This window comes from Cervus canadensis, chromosome 28, assembly GCF_019320065.1.
Source record: "Cervus canadensis isolate Bull #8, Minnesota chromosome 28, ASM1932006v1, whole genome shotgun sequence".
In the NCBI taxonomy this organism is placed as follows: domain Eukaryota; kingdom Metazoa; phylum Chordata; class Mammalia; order Artiodactyla; family Cervidae; genus Cervus; species Cervus canadensis.
The window spans coordinates 22212241-22227962 of NC_057413.1; the positions used below are offsets into that span (position 1 = coordinate 22212241).

Sequence of the window (15722 nt, forward strand, 5' to 3'; positions counted from 1 at the left end):
ACAATACACAGACTGCACAAAATGTGAAGGAAAAATGTAGTACATTTGACATCATTAAAATTTAAAACCACATCAAAAGATACCAGAAACAAGTGGAAACTACAAACAGAAGACTGATGCAAGATATTTGCGAGCCATATGACCAACAAGGATCAATACCCAGATTATACAAAGAGCATCAACAAATAAACAAGAAAAAACCCAACAGTCAAACAGAATAATTGACAAGAACTATGCACAGGCAATTTACAGATAAGGAGTCTGGAGTGACCAACAAACAAGCAAAGATCTTTAACTTCATCAGTTACTAGGAGAAGACAAATTTTAATACATTTCATACCAATACCTCAGCAAAATTTTGCAGTTTCAGTAATATTTGCTAGTAAGAATGTGAAAATTTTTGAACTCTCATATACAGCTGATGGATGTGTAAGCTGGTGTGCTCATCTTAAAAGGCAATGTCAATATATATTGTAAAGTTGAGAATGATATACACATGGACTTAACAGCTTTAGATTATTTAACTTGTAGGAGTCTTGAACACGAACAATTATATTAATTGAGTCACTTTTCTGAGCCAGACACTGTTTAGGTATTCAGGATACAACACTGACAAAAAAGGACAAAGATTTCTGACCTCATGAAGTTTATATTCCAGTGGGGACTGACAAAAGATAAACAATAAGAATAAATACATAAATTTTAATAGGACATTATGAGAATGATGGTTTTTTAATAAAGGAATAAAAGAATAAGGACAAAAAAGACCTTGATCTTTTTTTTTTCTGGTCTATTCTACAAGATTGTTTATGTAGTTGGTAATCTTGAAAGATGAGATAACATATCCCAATGGTCAATTAGCAAGCTTACTTACTGCTTATTATAAAAGCTGAGGATTTTGTAAATTCAGGTTTCCCTGATGCAACGTAGGCACGTTGTGTGTATAGCACCCACCTGAGCCCATCATGTCACCTCCTTGGGACTTGGGGGCAAGGGAAACTGATGCAAATATGATGATCTCATGCTGCTTGCCATCTATGAATAACAAGTGTTAGGCTTGCAATCTATAAGAAATGGGCCAGTTAAAGAAGTAATGATCAGGGCCTTATAACCTGGACCCATGCAACAAGGCACGTAGGAGCACTGAAGGCCCAAGGAAGACTGTCATGCATAAGAAGGTTTTTGAGAATTGGAGAACAACAATTACGACTTTGAAACAGCATGGCTATGGGTGGGGGAGGACGTGGACATCCACGCACTGGAGAAACACAATGAAATTCTGAGGGTAAAATGTGAAAGGCATTGGGCCTCCATGGACTCATATAAAATTCTTTGTTTCTGACCCAGGAAACTCATATTTTATGCCAGATTCCATGAAAGAATCACAGGCTAAGTTAATTAGTTTGTTGAAAGTGAAAGTCACTCAGTCATGTCTGATTCTTTGCGATCATGACTCCATGGACTATACAGTCCATAGCATTCTCCAGGCCAGAATACTGGAGTGGGTAGCCTTTCCCAGGAGATCTTCTCAACCCAGGGATTGAATCCAGGTCTCCTACATCACAGGCAGATTCTTCACCAGCTGAGCCACCAGGGAAGCCCAAGAATACTGAAATGGGTAGCCTATCCCTTCTCCAGCAGATCTTGCCAACCCAGGAATCAAACCAGGATCTCCTGCATTGCAGGCAGATTCTTTACCAGCTGAGCTACCAGGGAAGCCCTAATTAGCTTGTTAGTAGAATAAAATGAAATCCCAGACCCCAAAAATCTGAGAAAATATGTCCACCAGTCCTTGCTGATGTCCTTTTGGTCTTGTTTAATCTTAGGTCAAAGACCCTATTATGCATACACATAAATCTCAAGATATGGAGCATTACTTATGAATTTTCCTTAGACATATATTCTCTTTCCATATTATGGTGATAAAGCTTTGCATGCATAACTGTTTTTTTAATAATTCTAATTTCCTCAAGGTATATACATACATATATTGACATAGAAGGCCAGCACTCACTCTAGACACATTTTAACTCTCACACTGCTTTCACCTCTTGAGGAACAGTCACCTCGCTGCCAAACAAAATTAAAGAAAAGGTATTATGGCTAATTTGTAGACTCTTTAAAAATGGTTTATGAGCACCTCTCCATGGTCAACTTTAAAGACCCCCTAAAAACTAAAAGCCTCACTTCTCTGCTGAAACCTAGAGAAATTCAGGGAGCTCAAGTTCCTCCATCTAATTAGTAGAAAAATTAGGATAGAAGCTTTGTACCCAGAGTTTCAGTTATCCAGTAAGATTTTTACCCACCTATATGGTCAGAGGAGCCTGATGGGCTACTGTCCATGGGGTTGCAAAGAGTTGAACACGATTGAGCGACTAACACAAACACACACACACACACACACACACACATTGTTTCTCATGAACAGTACTTTACCCTCACCTTTATCAATCAGCTGTTGTGCAGGTAACAATGGTGACTCTCCTGGCTTGGGTAGTCCACAGTCCCATAAATAAGACTGGAATTTCAGTCATACTTAAGGAAACAGATTCAGGAAAGTAAATAATAGAATCTGAGGAAGTTGGAAAGTGGCAAATGACACCAAGCACTTGGATAGGTACTGCCACTGTGAAAGGCTACAATATGAGCTGTGATAAAAGCCAGTCTTTGATGTAATCTCAAAGAGATGTCCAGTATATTCCTTCTCTCTCCATTTCTCTACTTTTCTCCCAAAGGGATAGGGGCAAACCTGGAAACACCCCCTTAGATAACTGAATTCTATGAGTCAAAGAAAGGTTTCTAGGGGTGAACAGAATGTAGAAGACATCTAGATTTTTCTGAATTGAGGGTTGAATTCTGAGTTAACTTCTTGCTGTGTGAGCCTCAGAGAATCTTCTGGTTATAGCCTTCAACTAGCTCATCTGATATTAATACCTTTGTATTCAACAGTTAGTTCTGTACCTTAAAAGTACTCCCAAAGCACTGGCTTCTGCTGCACTGGGTATCATCTTGTCAGGATAGGCAGAGTGACCAGCAACTGGTCTAAGGGTGAGGACGTCATCCAGAATGTGACGAGGAGATGGTGATTGTGCTGGAGGATCTGAGAGAAAACCTGGTAAACCAGGAGAGCAGATGAAAAGGTTGATGTGGGACTCTGTGTGTGTGTGTGTGTGTGTGTGTGTACGTGTGAAAAAAATCAAAGTGGGAGTCAGGGCTCTCTCTGAAAAGGCTTCACCACACCTGTTTCTTGTCATTCCACCACACATCAAGCAGTAGTTCTTAACTTTGTTTAGTTTTTGGACCCTTTTGAAAATATGATGGACACTATAGCTCCTCAGTGTATTAAAATTAACCACTACCATAGTAATACCCTTTTGAATCTAAACATTCTTAATTACTCATAGGTCCCAGCTGATCCTCTCTGGCAGGAAGTAGGCAAGAAAGAGTTGTATGTCTCCAAACAGATTAGGAATCCCTGAAATTTCACCTCAGGTCCCACAAACCACACTCTCTTTAAGAGTCTAGTGAGGGGACAGGCTGCCTCTGGGAGCTCACCTCTTCTAGAAAGTCTCAGCTGACTTCAGTGGGAGGTGAGCCACTCTGCAGTAGTGAGACAGCTTCAGGTAGTCAAATGGACAGTTATGGATTTTTTTTTTAAACAGATGCTTTTTCTGGTTATATATATTTGTTTAAAAATGGATTGAATGCTAAATTCATACATACTCCTTAGTTTACAAGGACAGAGCAACTAGAATCACATGATAAAGTATCTCCTGAATTGGTTTTCTTTAAACAGTTGTAATTTTTAAAAAATCTTGACTCTTGTTGATTTTTGACAGATCACTGACAGCTTTCACCTTCTATTTGTCCCTTCCTTTCTCCCCCACATCTGAGTAAGTTTATAAGAAATGTGCTTCCTCACTTGGCACCTCAAACTATGCAAGTCCTTACTTTATCTGTGCATAAGAAGTATTTCCTGGGCCCATCCCCTAACCACAATAAAAACCAGGGCCACTAGCTCTTACCCTCCTTTGCACCGGTGGTGGTGGTTTAATCCTAAGTCTTGTCTGCCTCTTGTGATATCATGAACTGTTATTTCCTTCTCCAGGAAGCTCCTTCTTTGAGCTTACCTGGCTGTCTGCAATGCAGGAGACCTGGGCTTGATCACTGGGTTGAGAAGATCCCCTGGAGAAAGAAATGGCAACCCACTCCAGTATTCTTGCCTAGAGAATTTCATGGACATTCCCTGTAGCCTAGTGGCTACATCCTTGGGGTCACAAAGAGTTGGGCACAACTGAGTAACTAACACTTTAATATACCTGATAGAGAGCAAAATTTCAAATCTGTCTTGGAAGTTCCAGTCTCAGTGCTCTTAACCTGTGACATCCTTTGCACTATTCAAGTCAATTCTGGACCAGCTTGGGTGCTGCCCTACTCTCCCCCAAAAGTTCCCTGATGAGAATAAAACATTTTTCATTCATTCTTCATAGCATCATCCCTAGTAACTGGAAGGGGGATTCATACCACCTCTGTACAATAAGCACATTCACAGCTCTAAGAGAGGTAACACAAAGTGAAAGGGTCATGTAGTCCTCCATCTACCCCCATTACCATGTTGACAGTCTGTTGCATATATCCCCTACATGATCAAATCTTGACATATCCATAAGCATTCTGGACCATTCTGGATATGTTCCTAGGCCCATCTTCCTTCCTTCTACTGACAGATGTCCACTGTCTGAACTTTTCTTTCCTTATCCCACATACCTGTTCTGTGTCTGGCCATTATTTCTTCTTTTGGCCCCTGGCATCACAGATTTCATCTTTCTCATGCCCTCCTCAAATTATTCCCTCTTCATATACTTTTCAGATACACACCAACTTCATATTCTTGCATTTCATTTGGAAGATTTTCTCCCTCCTAACAGGTCCCTTCTTTTCATTGGATTATTATTTCAGATGGAAAACTCAGCAGTTCCAAAGAAAATATAGGGTTATAAAGGATGGTATGTAGAACACTGCAAGCATTCACCAGGATCCTAAGTGTGAAAAAAAAAAAAAAATGAACACAAGATCAGATTAGAACATCAGCAGACAACTCCAGACCTAAGCAACACAACAGAAAGGAAAATTCAGGAGATTTAAGATGGTAGTTTTTAAAGCATCTTATGGATGATGATCCAATGCTCTGATGTCTTATGTTAATACTTAGGATACTGATGACTTTTTGTAATGCTGAAAATGGGATGGGAGAGCACTAAGGGAATTTCGGGTGACTGAGCTTAAATGAGGAAATCTAAGAATACAAATATGAAGCATGACACTGTAAACAGTGGGATTTGGAGTCAAAAGTCAAGGGTTTAACTGAAAAGACCTGACGTAAGATGTTAACATTAGGGGAAGCTGGGTGAAGGGTACATGAGAACTCTATTTTTACAACTTTTGTGGGGGGAGGGCAGTGACATGCTGCACAGCTTGTGGGATATTAGTTCCCTGACCATGGACTGAACGGGGGCCATGGCAGCGAAAGCCCCGGGTCCTAACCACTGGACTGCCAGGGAACTCCCTCTTGGCAACTTTTTTTATAAGTTTAAAATTATTCCATAAGTTAAAAGTTTACTAAAATTAAAGACCAAAGGTTAAGCCTTGGCTCTAAGGTTTGGATCTTCTGAATCTTCAATTCCTCGTCTGTAAAACAGGATAATAATATTCATTTTCCTGTGTGGTTGTTGGGAGAAGCAACTGTGGTGAAGTAAATGGAAGCACTCTGAGAACAGCAAAGCGCCCAGCCAACGCTGGTCAGTGATCCAAGGGAGGATCACACAGGTGTCAGAGGGAAGCAGTAGGCAGAAATAGTGTTTACTATGTGGGTACTGGTCACAGGGAACACCAAAGACCCCGCTATTGTAAAACATTAGCAGCACTCTATGTGATCTTTAGGAATTAAACACAGATACAGGTCATCCTGGCAGGTTGGCTGTGGCACTGCCATTTATTAATACATTTTTAGAAAAGGTTAGCAGTCATCTCAAAGAGAATAAATAAGAGGGATGGGGCTAGTAAGAAACAGGAAAGGGCAGAGGAACCAAAGAGAAAGCAGCACTTTCAAAACCCCAAACCTTCCTTTTATGGATGTCCCCAGATCAAAACACCAACATCTGCTGGATCATCAAAAAAGCAAGAGACTTCCAAAAAAAACATCTACTTCTGCTTTATTGACTATGCCAAAGCCTTTGAGTGTGTGGATCACAACAAACCGTGGAAAATTCTTCAAGAGATGGGAATACCAGACCACCTGATCTGCCTCCTGAGAAATCTGTATGCAGATCAAGAAGCAACAGTTAGAATTGGACAGGGAACAACAGACTGGTTCCAAATTAGGAAAGGAGTAGGTCAAGGCTGTACATTGTCACCCTGCTTATTTAACTTATATGCAGAGTACATCATGCAAATGCTGGGCTGAATGAAGCACAAGCTGGAATCAAGATTACCAGGAGAAACAGCAATAACCTCAGATATGCAGATAACACCACACTGATGGCACAAAGTGAAGAACCAAAGAGCCTCTTGATGAAAGTAAAAGAGGAGACTGAAAAAGTTGGCTTAATATTCAACATTCAGAAAACTAAGATCATGGCATCTGGTCCCATCACTTCACGGCAGATAGTTGGGAAAACAATGGAAACAGTGACAGACTTTATATTTTTGGGCTCCAAAATCACTGCAGATGGTGATTGCAGCCCTGAAATTAAAAGACGCTTGCTCCTTGGAAGAAAAGTTATGACCAACCTAGACAGCATATTGAAAAGCAAAGACATTACTTTGCTGACAAAGGTCCGTCTAGTCAAAGCTATGGTTTTTCCAGTAGTCATGTATGGATGTGAGAGTCAGACTCTAGAGAAAGCTGGGTGCTGAAGAATTGATGCTTTTGAACTGTGGTGTTGGAGAAAACTCTTGAGAGTCCCTTGGACTGCAAGGAGATCCAACCAGTCCATCCTAAAGGAAATCAGTCCTGAATATTCATTGGAAGGACTGATGCTGAAGCTGAAACCCCAATACTTTGGCCACCTGATGCGAAGAACTGACTCATTTGAAAAGATCCTGACTCTGGGAAAGACTGAAGTCGGGAGGAGAAGGGGATGACAGATGATGAGATGGTTGGAATGGCATCACCAACTCAATGGACATGAGTTTTAAACTCTGGGAGTTGGTGATGTACAGGGAGGCCTGGCGTGCTGCAGTCCATGGGGTCACAAAGAGACAGACATGACTGAGCAACTGAATTGAACTGAGACCAAAACACATTTTGTAGAGACAGGAAGAAAGGTGTTTTCTAGTCTTTACGTACCCCACGTGACTTGGTGAGTGACCCGGAAAACTTGCACACAGCTTGGATTAGACCAGCTCAGCCACCAGGTGGATCTTCTGATGGCGGATGAGATTGCAGTGGCGGTTAAAGCTTTTCCCACACTGGTTGCAATGGTGAGGGCGCTCCCCCGTGTGACTTCTCTGATGCTCAATGAGAAATGAGTGCCGACTGTAGCTCTTGTTACACTGGCTGCACTGATATGGCTTTTCTCCCTTATGGATTCTCTGATGCTGGATGAGACCGGCACTCTGGCTGAAGGCCTTTCCACACTCCTTACAGTGGTACCGTTTCTGAATATTGTGGATTCCTCTGTGATTAAAAAGACCTGAACTCCTACTGAAGGTTTTCCCACATTCATTACACTCATAGGGTCTTTCTCCAGTGTGAATTCTTTGATGTCGAACCAGACCCGAGCTCTGAGCAAAGCTCTTTCCACATTCCTCACATCTGTGTGGTCCGGTTCCTACAGGGTTTCCCCAGTGCCTCTCTACCCCACCCTTATGTTCACTGATTTCTCCATGTCGGGGCCCCTGCTGTGATTCCTCCCAGGTCTGTCCATAAGACACTTTCCCACATGGTTCCACTCTCTTAGGATAATGTTTCCTTAGCACCGACTCTCTGCCCTCAGCCTGGGTCATTCCACCTGAAACAAAAAAAAAGACCAGGTAAATGTCAATTGTTCCCTGAGCCCAGTGATGAATGGGTTGCTATGTGAACAGAAATGCAAGGTGCTACTGCTTCTTTTTCTTTTTAATCTTTGTATTTATTTGGCTGCAGGGGTCTTAGTTGTGGCACATGAGATCTTTGATCTTCATTGTGGCATGCAGAATCTTTTTTTTTTCAGCTGTGGCATATGAACTCTTAGTTGCTGCATATGGGATCTAGTTCCCTGACCAGAGATCAAACCCAGGTCCCTGCACTGGGAGCACAGAATCTTAGCCACTGGACCACCAAGGAAGTCCCAAGTGAGGTACTTCTATCCTGATGTCACAGAGTAGGAAGGAGGTTACAAACTGAGGGGCCAGTGTGGCAACACCTTCTTCTAGGTAACGAGGGAAGTTTGCCTTCTTTGGCAAAATGCAGCTAGGTGCCCCTCACATGGATGGGGCCTGAAGAAAATTTTTTTACATTCTTCACAAGAAGAGAATGGTCAGGATCAGAGTGGCTTCTCTGGAGTCTTCCCTGAGAATTCCCTCCACACTGTGATGCAGGGAGCCTCAAAGTGACCCTTTCTAAAGAAAGTTATTTTGTGTAGACCTCCGTTCATTTGGTCATTTATGGAAAAAGTGCTGAGCTTCTCTTACTCTAGGTGCTGTAGGAAGTACTTTATGTCTTTCTAATCTGTAATCATCCCGGGTGCATCCCCAGGACAAAGCCTCAGCTCTAGTGCGTCTCTCTTCCTGGAAACGCTGACCTCAGAGCTCATTCTCTCACTTCCTTGAAGTTTTTGCTCAATTCTCACCTTCTCAATTCTTCCACTTAAAACTACACTCTGTGTGCCCCATCCATAGCAGTCAAATTCCCTGTATGCTCTTCTATTTGTGCTTTATTCTGTAACACCATCTTCTAACAAATTATATCATCTTATTTACAAGCTTATTATTTGTCTCCCCCTTGCTACATACAATCTTACTTCGATGGGAACAAGATCTTTCTGGTTTATTCCCTGAGAATCTTGGCTGGTGCACAGTGGTGGCTCAATAAATACTTGTTGAATATTTAGAGAAAGGATTAAAATCAATGTTACTACTATGGCCTGAAATGACAGACCCAGGGGCTGGTGCTGAGGCAAACGCTGTTCCATAGGACTGGTTCACGTTGGACAATGGTCAACCAACCTAATTAGACCGCCTTTATTTAGATGATTTGAAGGTGAGGATGGAGAAGGGCTGCTGTGGAATCCTTAGGATGTCGTGGGATCCCCAGGTGTGATCACCACTTTGCAACTCAGAAAAACCCAAAACATTGGACTCTTTCTCCAACATCTAACTGCACTGTCCCTCACACTCCTGGATAGGTACCCCTTAAGACTCCTCTGGGATGAGACCACGGTTCTCGACTTCCTTTTAGCTGGGAGGTGACAACAGGTTTGCAAAACAGAAATGTGTCTGCAGAGAAGAAATGGGCCACAAGTGAGACCAGTACTGCCCTTTTGCTCAAACTTTACATTTACATCTGAAATGTACAAGAGGACTGGGTAGAATATAAAAGCCAAGACATTTCCCACTTTTTAATAATTATCATTTATACAGCATTCCATGAGTTACGAAGCACTTTCATGTATATTATCAAACTAACCACAAAACCTGTTCATGTTAGTATCCCACTTCTTAAAAGAACTCAAGATATACAAAGGAGTCTGTCTATAGTTAGACAGACTATATTTAGAAAGAAATCTGAAAAACAACACTGCAATTTGACAAGAGTAGTTACTCCTGGGGAGTTGGACTTTTTTACTACGTAAACTTGTGTGTTTTGGGGATTCTTTACCATCTATACGCATTTTAAAAGAAAACTCAAATTCAGTGATATAAAGTAACTTTAAATGTTGCTTGGCTAAAAAACTGAAGAGCTGGAACTTGGATTTGGTCCTTGTAATCTCAAGTACTTCCCACATTGCTTTTACAAAATGGGCTTTTCCTGAACGTACAACACACATGTGCACTGACAGTGCTGGAGGGAGCACTCTCTGCTCTGTAGAAGCCCTCTGGACACTCTCCTGTAGCCACTGTAGATGCTTAACACATATTAGTTGAATGAATGAATGACCAGATGGATGGATGGACAGATGGATGAAGGACTTACTCAGATGTGCCGTGGAAGAAGGATTCTCAGCAGCATTCTAGATGCAGGCTTGGAAAGTAGAAGAAAGGAAAAAATGGCTGAAAAATGAGAAGTCCAAATTCATGGGGAGAGGAAGAAGAAAGTAACAAAGGAACTTACTAGAAAGATGCCCATTAAGGAGGAGGATGAAACCGAAGGAATTTTAGTAAGATGAGGTCATGGGAGTCAGAGGAAGGTCTGTAGTGGGCACAGAATTACTCATCAAATATAGTTTTAATTTAAATTAAGAGATGTATTCCAAAATCATAACTGTGTGATTGCTAGGGTAAACGAAATAAATAGAAGCTGGAAACAGAGCGACAAGAGAAGTTGTAGCTTTGATACACATGGGGTAATGTGAAAGTGAAAACAGGAGACCTCTGCTGTGGATAGATTACCAGAAGGGTAACAAAAAGGCAGTAAGAGGCTGTGATGTTATATGTGAGGAATTAGACTGAATTTGGAGCCAATTGTGCAGGGAGAGTTAGAATGGGAAGGCAACTGACTCAGCCCCAAGTAGCCAGGTCTACACCCACTGGTGCCCAGTGCTGACACCACTAAGAAGATTACACACAAAAAAATGGCAAGGTCTATTCCATTGGATTCTCTCATCCAGTCTGCCACCTACTAAGTATAACTCGTATCTTTTGACTGCAAATGTAAACCCAAATCGACAAGAGTGGCCCTGGTAATTTCTGATAACAGTTACAATGCATTAAGCATAATGTGTGCCACATGTTTTTCACAAATTGTATTCAATGCCCACAGAGACCTTTTGAGGTACATATTTGTTATTGACTGAACTGTGTCATGCCTACCCCAAATTCATCTGTTGAAGCCTTAACTGTATTTGAAGATAGGGTCTTCACAGAGATAATTAAGGTAATTAAAGGTGGGGTCCTAATCCAACAGGACTGATGTCCTTATAATAAGAAGAAGAGATATCCGAGGGCTCTCTTGCTCTCTTTCTCCTCCTCTCTCCACATGCACAGGTAGAGAGAAATGCCCATGTGAGGACATAGCAAGAAGGCAGCTCTCTACAGTCCAGGAATAGAGGTCTCACTAGAGATCAACTCTGATGGCATCTTGACCTTGAATTTCTAGCCTCCAAAACTATGAGAAAATAAACTTCTGTTGCTTAAGCCAGCCAGTCTGTGATATTCTGTTATGGCAGCCTGAGCAGACGTTTTGCAGATGAAGAAATCTTGATGAACTGGTTAAGTAACCTGCCCAAATAAAAGCAGCTTCCAGAAGCTCTGAGCATTGCTGGTAGAGAATTTCTCACTCCCTGGTTTCATAGTTCTGGTTTTTTTGTCCATCTGTGCTTGACCACGTGGGATATGTTCAACACCAGATAAATCCTGTCCCTCACCTGTCTCTCCAATAGGGTGGGGCTCCTGAGCAGGGTCATGTGTGAGTTGGGGCTCCTTAGGCTGGGACTGAAAGGCCGGTGACATCTGTGCTTCCAGAGACACTGTCTCTTTAGAAAGGACTTCTTGTTCCTGTCTGCAGGCTACCATCTAGAAACAAAGAAACAAGATTTTTTTTTTTAAGATATAAGATTTGACCTCTGAAGAAATTAACTGTCTAAAGAAACACTTCTCAGAAAGACACAGAAAGCAAGGTCTTATTTAATCACCAAAGTCAAGGGGATACAAAGCAGAGGACACAGAGCTCCTTGGTGACCGACACATATTCTTTCCCTGGTGAATCTCCCTTCTTACCTCGTGTTGCGGTTCATCAAGCTCTCTCTCCAGATCCTCCAGCAAAATCACTGCTTCTTCCCCACTCTCTGGACAGTGCTCCCGCATCCAGCCCTGCAGCTCCTGGGGCAGGATGGACAGGAACTGCTCCAGCACTAGCTGGTCCAGGATCTGCTCCTTCGTGCTCACATGTGGCCTCAACCACTGGTAGCAAAGTTCCCGGAGTCGAGTGAGAGCCTCTCTGGGTCCAGGAGTCTCCTGGTAGCAGAGCTGTCGAAAGTGCCTTCGGGAGATCTCTCTGGCCAGTGGATTACTGCGTTTCAGTCTAGATTCCTGCATTTGGACTTGACTTTCTGCCTCCACTTTTTCTGTCATAAGTTCTTCCCAAACCTTGGGAGCTTGCATATCCAGGCATAAAATCTCCTTGGAGTCTATATTCATCTTGACCTTGAATAGCTTAAAAGGCTCCCTCTAGCTGGAGCTATGAGTTAGAAACACCTTTGGAAGTTCTGTCCTTTTAAGCAGTAAAAGTCATTGTTTAGGTAGAAAAATGGCAACAGTTAATGATAGAAACTTATAATCAATTGTTATAGACCTAAACCTCTTCACTGAAAGTAGTGACTTGCTGACCAAAGAATGAAATAATGGAATAAATAAAGTCATAATGTACAAAAAGCAGACTTTCAATTTACCCAGACCTCAGTTTTATTCTGATTCTTTTACCAATTGTGCAATCTTGTACCAATTTCTTATCTTCTTCCAATCTCAGTTTTTTAATGTGAAAAAGAAATAGCAATAATACCTTACAGAGTTCATGGAGAAATTACGGACCAAACAGATCACTCAGAACGGTTAAAAAGTTCAGACTCATTGTAAAAAAGTTAAATTAGAGAGGAAAAAAAAAATGAAAACTTTGCTTCTTGTCTTGGACTAAATGAATGAACTTACTTTTACTGAAATCTTCAAAACAACCACTAAGGACAGTTTCATTTTCACTAAATTTACAGAAAGGAAAGCTTAGGTAGACTGCAAATTCTCTGAGTTTTCCACACTGCTTTGCTGATTCTCAGAGTAATAGCCAACACTGCACAACACCCTACAACATGCTTTCAGATACAAGACCACATTTAATCCTCACAATTACCCTCTGAGGTTTGATTACAACCACTACTTCACTAGATAAGAAATGGGGGCCACGGGAAGTTAAGGAGGTTGCTTGCAGTTAAATTATTTAACAGGACAGTCCTAGGAATCTACAGAAGCCCAAGGGAGAAGTCTGCTCACACCCAGGCAGGGCCTGATTTCCAGGAGGGCTGTCTCCAAAATGTCAGGAAGAGCAGCCCAGCAGCTGAATTTCAGCGTTACCGGCCCTGGGGCAGACATTTAGGGAATAGGAATCCAGGGTTAAGGGGTGGGGCGGATAGGGAGCCCTGATAATGTATCTTTAATCCCTAGGCTCCCCAGGGATTTATATGCACTCCAAGGTTTGGGAATCAGTGAACCATGGGAAAGGGGATTGGAAAACGTCACATTCTGCACTGGAAAATCAGTCCATTCAACGCCCCGTTATCTGCTTTTAGAACCAAAGAGTGAGAGTATTACACGCTGGCTCTCCATGAGGAAGGCTACAGAAATTCTACAAATTTGTCCTTAACTTCCTTGTACCCAAATATTTCCCCAGACTTCAGGCATTTCCTGTCCTGAGTCCTAATCCTGCTGCCGTTATTCACAGGGAAGACCCTTCGTCCCGGTAACCCTCTCCCGCGCAAGGTATTCCCAGCCCGGGAGATTGGTCGGTTCTAGGCCCCCGGGCACGACCACCGTCCGGTCCCCTCCACCCTCCACGAGCCGAGGTTCACTTTTCACACCCCTTTCTCAGCCACACCCACCCCACCTAGGTTCTCTGGCCGTCTCTGCAGACCTGGAAAAGGCGAGGGGGTGGGGTGTCCCGCCCCAGCACTGGGAGGAGCGCGCCGGGAACAGCGGCCCGGCGCGGAAGAAGCCAGCCCACCGCGGGGCCCACGGCGCACAGGCACTTCCGGTCGGTCTAGGATTCCGAGTCTCGTTTCCTACCTCCTGCGCGTGCCTCACCTGGAAGCAGCCCCGAATTTCCTGAGCATCCATGTGGATGTCAACGGTGAATCACATAATCAGAATTCCATATGTGTGTGGACCCCAGTTAGGTTTTAAACTGAAAACAGAGAGGAAGCACAGACCATAATTATTGAACATGTTTAAAAAAAATTTAAAAAAGTAATACACGAACTACAGTTTTTAAAAAACCTAAGACAATGCCAAAATTAATAAAGGGTGGTAATCCCCCTTGTCCCTCTTTAGCCTCACTTCCTTGAGGTAAACAGTCAACTGCCGTTAGCTTGGAATTTTCATATATAATTCTGATTTCTCACATATATTAGGAGATAGATGGATAGATAGGCATTAAGCTATTTTACAATTAGCTTCCCCCACCCCCATCACTTACATTAACGTTTTCATGTCATTTATCTCAGACATCTTTATGGGTCATGTTGGTCTAGCTCATTTAGTGGCTGTGTAATAGTACATCAAGCACCTGCCTCCCAATTTATTTGTCCAGGCCCCTATGTATTGACAGAGGTCTTCTTTCCTTCCTCCACCCCCTCCCCCAACAGTTGTCTGGATTTCTAGTAGTGTTGGATTGCCAAAAAGTATTGGGTTCCGAACAAATTTTTTGGCCAACCCAATAAATACAAAATCAATCAAAAAATCAGTTAAATTAGGTTTACTGGTACAAAAGAGTGTTATTATAAGTAGTTAGTCATTCATCAATTTTATTATGCCAACCAGAACGGAGGCATTTCATAGATTAAACTATGTTTTGTTTTAACAGGACCTCATTATTTTATCACAGCAGTAAGAAAGCATCTTGCATGCTACTGGAGGTTCCATGATGGGTTTTAACTCCAAAACTGCAGCTGTATAAATTTCTTTAGTTATTTTCCTCAATGTTGCCACCTGAAGGCATTAAATAAATTCAGGCTTCATCCCTTACTTTAACTTCTTCCAAATATCCAATAACTGTGTAATCATTAAGAGCACCAGCATGAAGAAAATTTGCCCCAAATTCTGATCACTTTCTCCAATATACCTCACGTGCAAAGCCCTCAGCACAACTTTCCTAAAAACTATATAGTGAGAAAAAATGCTCACCTTCTCTTGGGTTTTAAATATATTATTCTCTTCCATTTTTGATGCCCATCTGTAACAAGTAAACACAGTTACCATATGCTTAAATATCTCATTGACAGTTGATTAGGCTCTCTAACTGGTTTGTGTGATTTTTAAGCAGGTAAACTATAGGACTCAGGCCAATTTGAATTAGGGTCAAGTGAACAGCACACTGGACTTCCTTAGAGTTAAATAGCTAGGAGAAAGTCTGGCTCCCGCTTTTCTGTCTGGAGGAAGATTCCCCTGTAGCAGTATCTTGATGAGTGTCCTAGGACAGAAGGGATTATTTTTAACTTAGAATTGGGAATCTCTACTGAAAATATTTAAAATGCCACTCAGATTAGGGACAAGAAGAAACACTGATTACTCGGCTAGCAAAAACATTGAGGGTCACCTGAACCTGGAAACAGGCATATTGGGATACTGACTGTACTGTGTGTTTTATCATAAGTTCAAAAAGAAGAAGAAGGAGAAGGAAGAGAAAATATTTGGAGGATTGGTAGCAAAGAAAGTAAGGAACTAGCCAGCAGGTGAATAGACTCAAGTGTAAAAATATTTGTGTCCCATATGAATCTTCACTAACCCACCATGTGAGAGGTTTCAGTAAGAAGTGGGGAAGC

General features: G+C 42.0%; 1 protein-coding gene across 1 annotated transcript; it reads right to left on the reverse strand.

Annotated features, from left to right (window-relative positions):
• Window positions 1–1633: 1633 nt before the first annotated feature.
• On the reverse strand, window positions 1634–13842 carry ZSCAN9 (zinc finger and SCAN domain containing 9). Its single transcript, XM_043450510.1, has 5 exons — window positions 11917–13842; window positions 11565–11712; window positions 9391–9477; window positions 7349–8012; window positions 1634–5039 (listed from the first exon to the last, which is right to left on the reverse strand). The coding sequence occupies exons 1-4, from the start codon at window positions 12334–12336 to the stop codon at window positions 7396–7398; spliced, it is 1272 nt and encodes a 423-aa protein (XP_043306445.1). The 5' UTR covers window positions 12337–13842; the 3' UTR covers window positions 1634–5039; window positions 7349–7395.
• Window positions 13843–15722: the final 1880 nt, after the last annotated feature.

Excerpts from the sequence above, each read along its gene's own strand:
- ZSCAN9 (XM_043450510.1), bottom strand. The coding sequence starts at position 12,336 with ATGAATATAGACTCCAAGGAGATTTTATGCCTGGATATGCAAGCTCCC. Across the intron at positions 9,478-11,564 it reads CCACCCTATTGGAGAGACAG|ACACATTTCTGTTTTGCAAA; the intron begins GTGAGGGACAGG and ends TCTTCTCTGCAG. Across the intron at positions 8,013-9,390 it reads TCCCAGAGGAGTCTTAAGGG|GTGGAATGACCCAGGCTGAG; the intron begins GTACCTATCCAG and ends TTTTTGTTTCAG.